This window comes from Primulina huaijiensis, chromosome 15, assembly GCF_012295235.1.
Source record: "Primulina huaijiensis isolate GDHJ02 chromosome 15, ASM1229523v2, whole genome shotgun sequence".
NCBI classification, from domain to species: Eukaryota; Viridiplantae; Streptophyta; class Magnoliopsida; order Lamiales; family Gesneriaceae; genus Primulina; species Primulina huaijiensis.
Window position 1 is genome coordinate 20,830,832 of NC_133320.1, and position 12,103 is coordinate 20,842,934.

The 12,103-nt window shown below is 34.9% G+C and overlaps 2 protein-coding genes across 6 annotated transcripts; both read left to right on the plus strand.

Annotated features, from left to right (window-relative positions):
• The first annotated feature begins 2,006 nt into the window (after positions 1 to 2,006).
• On the plus strand, positions 2,007 to 7,452 carry LOC140958401 (probable alpha,alpha-trehalose-phosphate synthase [UDP-forming] 7). Of its 5 annotated transcripts, none has more exons than XR_012171778.1 (4): positions 2,007 to 2,179; positions 2,469 to 4,566; positions 4,971 to 5,134; positions 5,362 to 5,565. XR_012171778.1 is itself a non-coding variant. In XM_073415834.1 (4 exons), the coding sequence occupies exons 2-4, from the start codon at positions 2,579 to 2,581 to the stop codon at positions 6,628 to 6,630; spliced, it is 2,601 nt and encodes an 866-aa protein (XP_073271935.1). In that variant the 5' UTR covers positions 2,008 to 2,155; positions 2,469 to 2,578; the 3' UTR covers positions 6,631 to 7,452. The 5 variants fall into 5 exon arrangements, 3 of the variants coding, with proteins under 3 accessions (XP_073271935.1, XP_073271934.1, XP_073271936.1); XR_012171779.1 differs by lacking the exon at positions 5,362 to 5,565 and adding an exon at positions 5,165 to 5,345; XM_073415834.1 differs by lacking the exon at positions 4,971 to 5,134 and adding an exon at positions 6,292 to 7,452 and having other exon boundaries at positions 2,008 to 2,155; positions 5,362 to 5,635.
• A 1,575-nt stretch (positions 7,453 to 9,027) lies between these two features.
• Positions 9,028 to 11,316, plus strand: LOC140958351 (nifU-like protein 3, chloroplastic). The gene is made up of 4 exons (XM_073415764.1): positions 9,028 to 9,307; positions 9,396 to 9,513; positions 10,171 to 10,469; positions 11,027 to 11,316. Exons 1-4 carry the CDS (start codon positions 9,245 to 9,247, stop codon positions 11,216 to 11,218), a joined length of 672 nt encoding a protein of 223 aa, XP_073271865.1. The 5' UTR covers positions 9,028 to 9,244; the 3' UTR covers positions 11,219 to 11,316.
• The last annotated feature ends 787 nt before the right edge of the window (positions 11,317 to 12,103 follow it).

Sequence of the window (12,103 nt, forward strand, 5' to 3'; positions counted from 1 at the left end):
TTTACTGTCTTACTTTTTAATGTATACCGAGAAAATTTTCAAAATAATGTAAATTATGATAAATCGTATTTAAGAAACTCTGTATGATAATATTTGGGTGGTTGGTTTTTCGTAATATTTTAATTTTTCATAAAACACCAATATATAATTTTAGCTATCCATTTTTAGATATATGATCAAATATATATTTGTTTCTAAACTTATTGTATGATATTTCCTCTCCAAAATATATATTTATGTAACCTCAAATTTTGCTTTAGTACCTTTATTTACATGGAGGATAGTCATTGGAAATGTTAGAAATTAAATATGCTAATAAAAATAGTATTGAAACTAAGCACCAGCTAATTATGTTAATTTATTTTCTGGTGCTCCTCGGGGGATACAACCCCATTAAAGATGTTATACGACTGTAAAGGCAAAAAAATATTTCTCTAAGTAGCAAAATAAATATGTGATTTCTTATAAATAAGACTCTGGAAGTCGAGGTGAACATGATATATATCTTAAATTAGTGAACCTTCTGAGTTCTGTCATATGATTATGTGTTGATAGGAAAATTTGATTGTAACGTAAAAACAATTCTTGCAAGATCCAACGTCTCATGTTTGGTCAACATTTAGATATGACAACGAGGTGGAGTTAAAAACAGATTTGGTCAAACCTGAGACCCGTCTCTTGAACCCTTCATGATCCAAATTTTAACATCTCAAAAATATTGAAGAAATAGTTCCATGACCTCTGATAACCGAAATTTTTCAATATTTTAACAAGTATTCAATGTTTTTCATCAAATGATATTGAGACATTATTTTTTGAACATAAACATGATGTGTTTTCTTTTATGTGCTATTACTAACATTTATTTCTTTGTCTGTTACTAAAGAATTAGTCACGTCAATTTTTTTGTAACTAAATTGTATTATGATGTGATACATGGCTCAATCTTATTTTTGAACGGATGCATTGCTTGGCATAAATGTCATGTCACGTAAAATTTTGGTGGGTTAGTGAGATCACATATGATAATCAATTATCTACATATATTGATACTCACGAGAAATTTAGGGTCCGATTCCAGCAAGTATCACTAGTCCAGACGCAGGTTTCGNTTTAGGGTCCAATTCCAGCAAGTGTCACTAGTCCAGACGCAGGTTTCAAAATTGTCCTGAGCATGAAATCACGAATAAGACCGTTAAAAGGGGGCCGGGAGGGTGTCCCGACGTAGCCCCTCCGACGCTCAAGTCAGAGACTGAGGATATACGGGGAACAGCTAAGGGTGCTGCTGAAAAGTAATTTAGTGAATCCCCCAAATGAACACTCAAACATGGTATTTATAGGAGAGTACTTGAGCCCGTGATGGGCATGTCTTCCATTTGGGCTAAAGATGAGCCAGAGATAATGGACTCATCCATGAGGTATCATATATCATAGAACATAATAAACATGTAATTTAATTACGAAAGAATAAATATATTTTTTGAAAAAAATATTATGTATTCGAACTCAAACTCAAATCAGAAAGGTAATTAAACCAAATAATGCAAGCCCAAGTGAAGAGGTGTGTGCAAATTGTATTCTTTAATTTGCTGGCATAAAAAATATTATGTATTCGAACTCAAACTCGAATCAGAAAGGTAATTAAACCAAATAATGCAAGCCCAAGTGAAGGGGTGTGTGCAAATTGTATTCTTTAATTTGCTGGCATGTTTGCCAAATAATATTCTATTCACTTTACCTAATATAAAATAAAATATAATATAAATAAATAATTAAAAAGTTANGCAAGCCCAAGTGAAGGGGTGTGTGCAAATTGTATTCTTTAATTTGGTGGCATGTTTGCCAAATAATATTCTATTCACTTTACCTGATATAAAATAAAATATAATATAAATAAATAATTAAAAAGTTGGAAATTATTCGCTTGAATATTCATATCCATTACTTACTTTTTCCTTTTATATTATTATTATTATTATTATTTCTTTTACCAAATGATCGCGTTTGATTCATTTTATATATCCATATCCGCATATTATTCTACTCCTGCATTTCTTTCTCCCTGTTCACGTGAAACCCTAACTCCCATTTCGCTGAAGATTTGGACCTTGAACATCTCAAGAAAAGAAGATTTCAACCCAATTTCATGCCGGAGGTGATATTTGATCCTCAATTTGAGGTATTTTTTTCAGGTTGCTTCTTCAGCTTAGAAGTTTTTGGAAATTAGGGTTTTAAGATTTGGGTTCTTTCACATATGTGTCGACGATTTACTTTATGCTAGAAGCTCTAATGAGTTATTGGTTGGAGTGTGCTTGTTATGCTAAATCTCTTTTTGATTAATTAGTTTAAATATTTACTTTATTGGGTTGTGTGATTCACTCTCTGTTCTTGTATTGATTTGGAATTTATTGGTGTTCATTTACGGTGTGTTGATATGAATAAGTCCCTTTCCCCGATTTCTCGTTCAGGTTATTTGATTTTGAACAGAGACGGGATTGTGATTTTTAGCATTGTGTGGGATTTGAAGAAAAAAGTTTGTATATTTTTGGAGGTTTGTTGAAAGGAAAAATTTGCCAAGATGATGTCAAGATCGTATACTAATCTTTTGGAGTTAGCATCTGGGAATCTCCCGGTTATGGGCATGGAGAAGGATCGAAAGCGATTCCCAAGGGTAATGACTCTCCCTGGGAATATAGCCGAGCTAGATGATGATTCTGCCGTTAGTGTTTCATCTGAAAATCAGTCTTCTGTTGCGGGTGATAGAATAATTATTGTGGCTAATCTTTTACCGCTGAAAGCAAAGAGAAGGCCGGACAATAAAGGGTGGAGTTTCAGTTGGAACGAGGACTCTGTGCTTTTGCGAGTCAAGGACGGCTTTCCGGATGACATGGAAGTGCTGTATGTTGGGTCATTAGCTGTTGATGTTGATCCAATTGAACAGGATGACGTTGCCAACTATCTTCTTGAGAAATTTAAATGTGTTGCTGCCTTCTTACCTCCGAATATCTTGACAAAGTATTATGATGGCTTTTGCAAGAAGCAGTTGTGGCCACTTTTTCACTACATGTTGCCTTATTCGGTCGATCACGGAAATCGTTTTGATCGATCTATGTGGGAAGCGTACGTGTCTGCTAATAAAATGTTCTCGCAAAAAGTTATTGAGGTGCTAAATCCAGAGGATGATTTTGTGTGGATTCATGATTATCATTTGATGGTTCTACCCACATTTTTGAGGAGGCGCTTCCTCCGATTAAGAATGGGCTTTTTCCTCCACAGCCCATTTCCTTCTTCTGAAATATACAGGTCACTTCCGGTTAGAGAAGAAATACTCAAGGCTCTTCTCAACTCTGATCTCATTGGTTTTCACACCTTCGACTATGCTCGTCATTTCCTCTCCTGTTGCAGCCGGATGATGGGTTTGGAATATCAGTCCAAAAGGGGTTATATAGGATTGGATTACTATGGAAGGACTGTTGGGATAAAGATCATGCCAGTTGGAATACACATGGGCCATATCGAATCTGTTATGAGACATGCAGATAAAAAAATGAAGTTTGAGGAGCTAAAGCAGCAGTTCGAAGGTAAAACAGTGTTGCTTGGAGTAGATGATATGGATATATTCAAAGGTATCAATTTGAAACTTTTAGCGATGGAGCAGATGCTCAAGCTACATCCAAATTGGCAAGGACGGGCTGTTCTGGTCCAGATTGCAAATCCTAGCAGAGGGAAAGGAATAGACGTGGATGAAATTCAATCTGAAATAGAGGAGAGTTGCAAGAGAATTAACAGGGAACTTGGGAAGCCTGGATATGAACCCATAGTTTTAATTCACCGTCCTTCATCAATCAGTGAGAGAATGGCTTATTACAGCATTGCTGAATGTGTTGTGGTGACAGCTGTGAGGGATGGGATGAATCTGACTCCTTATGAATATATTGTCTGCAGACAAGGAGTATCTGGTGCAGAACCAGGGTCTGATTTGAGTGGGCCTAAGAAGAGCATGCTTGTGGTATCTGAATTCATTGGCTGTTCTCCCTCCTTAAGTGGTGCGATTCGTGTCAATCCATGGAATGTTGAATCAACTGCTGAGGCAATGAACGAGGCTTTATCAATGGCTGATCCAGAGAAGGAGTTGCGACACGAGAAACACTATCGTTATGTTAGCACCCATGATGTAGCTTTTTGGTCAAGAAGCTTCTTGCAAGACATGGAGAGAACTTGCGCCGAACACTTCAGGAAAAGATGCTGGGGCATTGGACTTGGTTTTGGTTTCCGAGTAGTGGCCCTGGATCCTAATTTTAGAAAGCTTTCTATGGATGATATTGTAGATGCTTACTGTCGGGCTAAAAGCAGGGCTATATTGTTGGACTATGATGGCACATTAATGCCTCAGAATTCAATTGTTAAGACTCCAAGTGCACAAGTTATCTCTCTGTTGAATAGACTCTCTGCTGATCCGAGGAATATAGTTTTTATGGTAAGTGGAAGAGGAAGGGACAGCCTAAGCAGGTGGTTTCTTCCATGCAAGAAATTGGGACTTGCTGCAGAACATGGCTACTTTTTAAGGTATATCCCTATTTTTCTGCCTTGTCTTATTTTTGACTTCTTCTTGTTCCATTTAATATCAGTTGCTTTTACTGTAAGGAGTATCAGCGAAAAATTTAGATAGCTTTTTGCCATTGAGTGGGGTTTCTGCCTGGATAAGACTTTAGGTATGAAGTAACCATGGAAACTGTATGAAACCATTGTGTAGAATAAACATACATTCCTCATGTCATATCTATTAAAATTAGAAAGATACTGTGCATGGTTAACTTTTTCTACATCTTATTGTGGAGGAAATGTTTGCCTGAGAATTATTGTGAGTATCTAACCTTTTTTCCTTCTTTCAATATTTCTTGACCGAGTATCTTACTTTTTCTTTATGTTACTTGGTCTGTTGTATACACATCTGATTTTTGTATGATCAGTGTTTATGAGGAGATGCCCGTAGGTCAAATGCACATGCGGAACTGCAGTGTGCAATTTAGTGTGAAGGCTGTGTTCAGTGTTCTGGTCCTCATTTCATAAGATCGTGGATGGACATTATTATTTTTTGTACTGGATGATTCTTTTTCTTGTGTCTGTCTTACAAGTAAGTTTTAGCTCAATGTTGTCCTTGCAGATGATCATACTTTTCTTTAGTCGTTTCCTCTTCCGTTGTTGTTTTCATCATTGGGGGGTTGTGGGTTAGAAAGGGTATGCAAACACCATTAGTAATTTCAGTAAATTATAAATGGCCCCTTTGACTTTTCTATTGTCCTTTTTACTTTTATTGTACTGTTTTGCTACATTATGGAATATGGGCCTTAAACTTTGCAGATGGCCACAACTTGAAGAATGGGAAAAATCTGCCCAGAGTTCTGATTTTGGTTGGATGCACCTCGCAGAACCAGTTATGAAATCATACACTGAAGCTACTGATGGTTCTGGAATAGAAAGAAAGGAAAGTGCGTTGGTCTGGCATTATCAGGATGCGGATCCTGTATTTGGATTTTCACAGGCGAAAGAAATGTTGGATCATCTAGAGAGTGTTTTAGCTAATGAACCAGTCGCTGTCAAGAGTGGGCAATTTATTGTAGAAATCAAGCCTCAGGCATGAATTAATAACTCTGGCTTTCTGCCCTTACATTTCCTTTTCAGCTTTCTTTTTCCACTAGTTCTATATTTTTTGATATTTCTCCAATGCTTAGTCTCATTTAGTATTGTCCAGCATCTCAACCTTGGTTTCATAGCCTTTTACGGGGGTCCATCTCTTGAGCTTAAAGTTTTCACAATCTTCCCTCTGACTTTCAATAAAATTCCATTCTATTTGATAAATGAGGATTTGTGCCAAATGCAACTTGTTTCTGAATTCAGATATTGAATATCGTACTAGTAGGGTACAACTTCAAACATCTGAAATGGGTAGTTTTCTTGTTCAGAAAAATAAAATGAAACAGGTGAATTCCTCTTCGTACAGCCAGAAACGAAAATTTTGGAGAGTTGACCAAAATAAACATTGAATATAGTTTTTAGTTCCAATAATTTTCTTTAAAAAAAATTTTAATAGAGGCTGGCAATCATATACATCCACTGTCTATATTTCGCTCCCACGTTATGTGACCTGCATCTTAACTTGCGCTCTTTTCTTGTTTACCTTTTCCTTTTCATGTGTAGGCAGGGATTTATCTACTTGACACTTTTGGGCTTGTGTTTCTGTATTATAATTTGAAGTTGAGTATTAACAATGTGAACGTCTCTTTGATTCAGGGTGTAACCAAAGGCATAGTCGCTGAAAAGGTTTTTGCATCAATGGCAGAGAATGGGAAAAAGGTTGATTTTGTACTCTGTGTGGGTGACGATAGATCTGATGAAGACATGTTTGAAATAATTGGTAATGCAGTGTCGAGGCGACTTCTTCATCACAATTCTGAAGTTTTTGCCTGCACAGTAGGGCAAAAACCAAGCAAAGCCAAATATTATCTGGATGACTCACCTGAAGTGATAGAAATGTTAGAATCTCTAGCCAAAGCTACTGGTTCTCCTGCTTCATCTGACGAGGAATCTGATAGCTCCCCGAGAAAAGTCAGTCACGTTTCATTTGTTTGAATCTATCTAGTTCTCCAATTGGAAATTCTCCCTAGAATCAGTTCATGCTATCAGTTCTCGTGTGAGGTTTTAGGTACTTAAGAATGTAGCTGTTCTAATCTTCTGGTTTATCGCTTGTCATCTCCTTGCTATTCTTCACTTTTAGCTGCGTCTAAAGGTGCAATTCATTGTGATCATGTCACATGAGATGCTTTGGGTGATTCTAGGTAGAAGTCTGGAACTAGTTGAGAGATCAGTTTCCTAGGCTATTCTTATGATGCTCTTTTAAATAGTAAGCCAATGACTTTGACTGATCTTTTGGCATCACAATGATTCTTGCTACATTAAAAGAGTAGCAGAATATCTTCTTTAAACTAGCATGAAGTCTACTGAGAGAGATATATTGAGGTTGGTTTTGCCTCTGTTTCATTATAATGAGATCTCAGGGAGAAATTTCAAGTTATTAGAAGTCTTGTTTGTTGACTAAAGGAAACTAAGTGCTACCTGGCCAATGGTGTACTCGAAGTGATCAATTCTTGGAAAGTTGCTATGGCGGCGGCCTATCCATGTAGATTGGCTTTATTGACTTCAGCAAAGTGCTATATATACAGGTTATTAGTATGGCTGCCTGTTTTCTGTTCCGTGAAGAGGAGCCAGACAGATAATATGTGCATATGGGTTGGATAATCGCAATAAAGTCTTGCAGAATGTCAAGTGACAACTGATAAAATATTCATCATTCTTTTGGTTTTTGTCTTTGTTCTTTCTTTTTATAAACTTTTGGATGCTTCGATTGTTACATTGTTTCTTTTTGCAATATCAGTGTTGGCATTGTGGCTCTAATTCTCATCTACAAAATATATTAAGAAGTTGCTAGGTGGTGTTTGATGTGCAAGACCCACCCATTCGTAGAACTTTGAATTTGTATTTTAGACTTCCAAGATAATCTATATATGCTATGATGTGATATTACCAGTGAGATGCGTTTTCAACTGATATGAAAACTCTAGAACGTGGGATCCATCACTCCTGGAGGTAGTTAGTTGTAGGACTGCTCAAATTCAAGCCAAGAAAAATCGTAATTTCTTGATAAAATTTTGTGACTGGAAGCCAGTAATGTTATTAGATTATTAGTTGATTTCTTTCGACCGAAATGTGATGCTACCTCGAATCTCTGTAAATATTTGTACCATTTATTTCGTATTTTACCATTTCAGTGGCGAAGAATTTACAAAAGATTAGTATTTTTGTAAAGTTATGAATCATTCAAAAAAGAGAAAGGAGCTTTGAGCTAAAGAGAGTAAAAGACGGATCGAAACTTTGAAAGCTTCTTTCTATTGATGTAAAAATAACATGGGTTGGGTTAGGATCAAATCCATGAGTTTGCTGGTATGAGTTTCAAATTCATCTTTTCTTAATTTATATAACCTTGTGGATGCCTCAAGATTTCATGTCAACACTTCAAATCTCTTCCTCCAAATCGAATTTTTGCATCAAAGCACAACAATCTTTAATGTTGTTTTTAGACCGAAATATTTGAGTTGATTTGATTTCAAATCCACACCTCAAATTCATTGTATTCGTTTGGTTTAAAATTAGAATGAATGATTTGAAATATCTTATGTAGTTAAATGTTTTTTTTTTGTTTCAATTTCTCAAATTCACACTTCAAGCTCCACGGATGCATAAATTCAAACTCAAATTAAGTTTTTTTTTTTTTAAAAAATTTAAATTAAAAGCTTCAACGCTATATTTTGAAACTTTGAGACGATACTGAAGAATATGTACGAAAATAATTGAGTGCATTTATACGTAAAATTACCATATAATTACATATAAACGATAACCTCATTATCATATGTTAATTATCTAAGAAAAAAATTTGCTTCACTAAATCTCGAGATACAATGTTGTTAAACAATATAGGTCTGGTGTAAATTTCATTTTGTTTATATTTAGTTTTACATTTTTTTAGCTGGGTTTTAATTTAATATTATTATATATTTTCGTTGTTTTACATTGAAAAGATAAATTTAAACGACTTCACGAATGTGTATTTGTGAAATTAACTAATTTAATCTATATTTATATTGAAAAATCAATAATTTTAACTTGCTAGTAATCTATTTTTATTATTAAGAATCTCTATAATTAAGAAAAAAATGATATCTTGGTCTGTTTTTGGCTCTTCTAAATTTGCTCTTATTTGATACTAATATTACATTTTTATTTTTTTAATTTAAATAAATATTTTGTTTTTATTTTTTTAATTACAATAATTTAAATAACATTTTAATCTCTCAATAATTTATCAAATTTTAATTTAACCTCTCGAATATAATAAAAAATTGTACACAACCGGGTGTGCGTAGTTAGTTATTATTATCAACCAAAAGATTAATGACGTGGCCTCATTTCAGCTCACTGCAAGAACTCCGATTCTATCCACGAACTCCAACCCATTTGTCTTCTTCCTCCAACAAAATGGCATCTTTCAACCACATTTCTGCTATTCATTTCAATATCTCCCGCAAAATCTTGTATTTACTTCTGTTCTACGTACGAACTATTCGAGTAATCTCTGATTGATATTGGGTCTCTCATGAATTCTTGAAAACAAACAACAAGGTGCGTAATGGGTGCGCTCTCAGCTCAAATGAATCATTCTTTTCAGCAATTCGTTCCTTCTTTTCGGAAGGTACTGAACTAAGATTTTCATTTTTTTTTGGAAATTTCCACGTTTTAACGTGTGATTAATCTTTTTATTTCCTTTTTTTTCTTGGCAGAAACCCATTTCAGAGTGGAGTCAGTTTTCATCTAAATGGAGTTCTTTTCTTGGAGGTCGATTTCATAGCAAGCAAATTATTGGATTTACAGTCGGTCGGCCAAGGAAACATAATGCAGGTAATTTGACGAAAGACGTTTATTTTCTATGTTTGTTTTGGCAGATTGTTGTATTTTTTTATTCATGTATGGATCCTTTTGTGTTGCAGCAACAAGTTATTGTTATCCCTTAGAATTGGTTACTGAGATTGAATAATTTGGTATTTTCTGCAATTCAACTTTGTAAACTTAATTATATGATCCATGGGCTATGTCCAGAATCTGTGGTGACTTCATAGTTGCAGACTGAAATCAATGTAGTTTAGTGCACTTTGAAGGTGTCAAAGTTACATTTTATAGGAAAATGACATCTAAATTGGAATATTTTTCATATGAGGCTATGGCAAAAATCTCTATAATAGACTCCAGATACTTGGCAATATTGGTTAATTCAAGTTGTTAGAAAAGTCTATTGTATAATCATATAAATACTTTCACATTGATCTCATAAGTCGAAGTGGGACATGGCATTGATCTTCAATGATCATGGAATTTTTTTTCATTCTTTTTGGTTTTCTAAATTTATTGAGTTTCTATAATTGATTTGTTTACACAAGAATCACTCTTTTCAAAGGGGGATAGGAGTGTCTCTCCTTTTTCTGTGAATTCGATCCCAGTTCATGATTCTTGAAATTTTTGGTCTTATAAATTGTGATTTAAGTTGTTTGATGATTGAAGGACTTGTGGTTTCACCAATTTGTGTGTTGCCATTAACTGAGGATAATGTTGAGAAAGTGTTGGATGAAGTGAGGCCAGGTCTTATGGCTGATGGAGGAAATGTTGTCCTACACGAAATTGATGGTCTTGTTGTGGTACTTAAGCTCCAAGGTGCTTGTGGGTCGTGCCCGAGTTCCACCATGACCCTCAAAATGGGGATCGAGACTCGCCTTAGGGACAAGATCCCCGAGATTGAATCAGTTGAGCAGATACTTGATACTGAAACTGGGCTCGAATTGAATGAGGAAAATGTGGAGAAGGTAACACCAGCATTTCTTTCATACTATATTTTGAGAATTTCAATGTTCCATTAAGACGCCAAAGATGCCCTAAATAACTTCCTTTTATAAAATGGAATCTAACCAAGCTTTAAAGTGGCATTTGGCACCAGTAGCTCAATACTACTACTTTTTAAAGCAATAAACGTTCATGATCTAAAAGTTCATAACTATGCGATAACTCGATATAACACTTTCAGATAGAGTTAGAGGGAGGAGGTTTGTTACATCTAGTTTGTTCATGGGTCGGAGTTTGACGAGGAAATACAACACTGCACTCATTTTTCTTAATAAATTTATCAATATTTGAAAATGAATCGAGCTTGCGAATTCTAGCCATGATTCAAACATTAGCTTGATGGAACCTGATTCTAAAAGATTGTTTATGTTGAATGGAAGTCTTGAACTCCAACTTGAGCTGAGCTTAAGTGAAAAAGAGTTTCTATTTGGAGCTTGGAATCAGTTCGAGTAAATCGTAGGCTCGAGATGTAAAATGTAAATGGAGAGCGACCAAGATTTGAGCTTTGATTCTTTTCCAGATTCTATCAGAGATCAGGCCATATCTATCTGGAACAGGAGGGGGTATACTCGAGCTTATTCAAATAAACGACTATGTTGTAAAAGTTCGACTGAACGGACCTGCGGCTGGAGTGATGACAGTTCGTGTAGCTCTAACACAAAAGTTGAGAGAGAAAATACCAGTTATTACTGCTGTCCAGTTGATGGAATGAAATATATATTTTGTAAGAATCAAAATTAAGGTTGATTTCACATTTCTCCAAATATTTTTTATGTAAAGAAGTTATGATATTTAGAGGTATTATCTGCTAATCCTTGGGAGAATCTTGGATTGTATCCCAAAGACTGGAGAAGCCTAACTCAGAAAAGGAAAAAAAGGTAAATAATAATAATAAATGAAGAGTGTTTTGGATTATTTGAGGATTTTTGTCTCTCCTTTTTTCTTATTTTTACCGAGCTTGTATAGTTTTAGAATAGAGAAACGTAGACTTTCTAAAAAATTTGTAACACCCAAGCCATCTTTGTCTGAGTACACTGATAACGCGAAAGCTCATCCCCAAAGTATCATCAATTCGTGGAAGAGATACTAATCTTATGATACATTCAAGAGTTGACGGTTATCTTTATATAGGTTCTAAACCTCAAAAAATCTCAAAAAATATCATATACGAGGGTAAATGTCCACCATTAGACGAGGTCTAGACCAACTCTTAGTTTATCTGATATCAAAATCTTAATTTTTAAGTGAGGTTTAGACAGATCCAATTGAAACAAAACTCTCCCTTAACTCTGGGAAAATTAAAACAATGGCTGTTTGTGTGGGCAATACAGAATGTCGCAATGCATATGGGCATATAGGGCTAATATCCACATCAACATGTATCAATTGCTATTTAGACTTGGCAAAAATCCGTGCAGGTTCGGAGGCCTTACAAATTTCGAAAATTAAGATTTTAAATTAAAAGTTTTTTTTTAAAATAAAAATACACTGTGTTTTCAGGGTATAGCACTCTTTTTCAACCCTCCAAACCAATTTTCCTAGCTAATCTATCCAAGTCACAATCAACTTAATTGTACTTGGACTTAATTTTTTTTTT

Excerpts from the sequence above, each read along its gene's own strand:
- LOC140958401 (XM_073415834.1), top strand. The coding sequence starts at position 2,579 with ATGATGTCAAGATCGTATACTAATCTTTTGGAGTTAGCATCTGGGAAT. Across the intron at positions 4,567-5,361 it reads GAACATGGCTACTTTTTAAG|ATGGCCACAACTTGAAGAAT; the intron begins GTATATCCCTAT and ends TAAACTTTGCAG. Across the intron at positions 5,636-6,291 it reads TTGTAGAAATCAAGCCTCAG|GGTGTAACCAAAGGCATAGT; the intron begins GCATGAATTAAT and ends TCTTTGATTCAG.
- LOC140958351 (XM_073415764.1), top strand. The coding sequence starts at position 9,245 with ATGGGTGCGCTCTCAGCTCAAATGAATCATTCTTTTCAGCAATTCGTT. Across the intron at positions 9,514-10,170 it reads GCCAAGGAAACATAATGCAG|GACTTGTGGTTTCACCAATT; the intron begins GTAATTTGACGA and ends TGATGATTGAAG. Across the intron at positions 10,470-11,026 it reads ATGAGGAAAATGTGGAGAAG|ATTCTATCAGAGATCAGGCC; the intron begins GTAACACCAGCA and ends ATTCTTTTCCAG.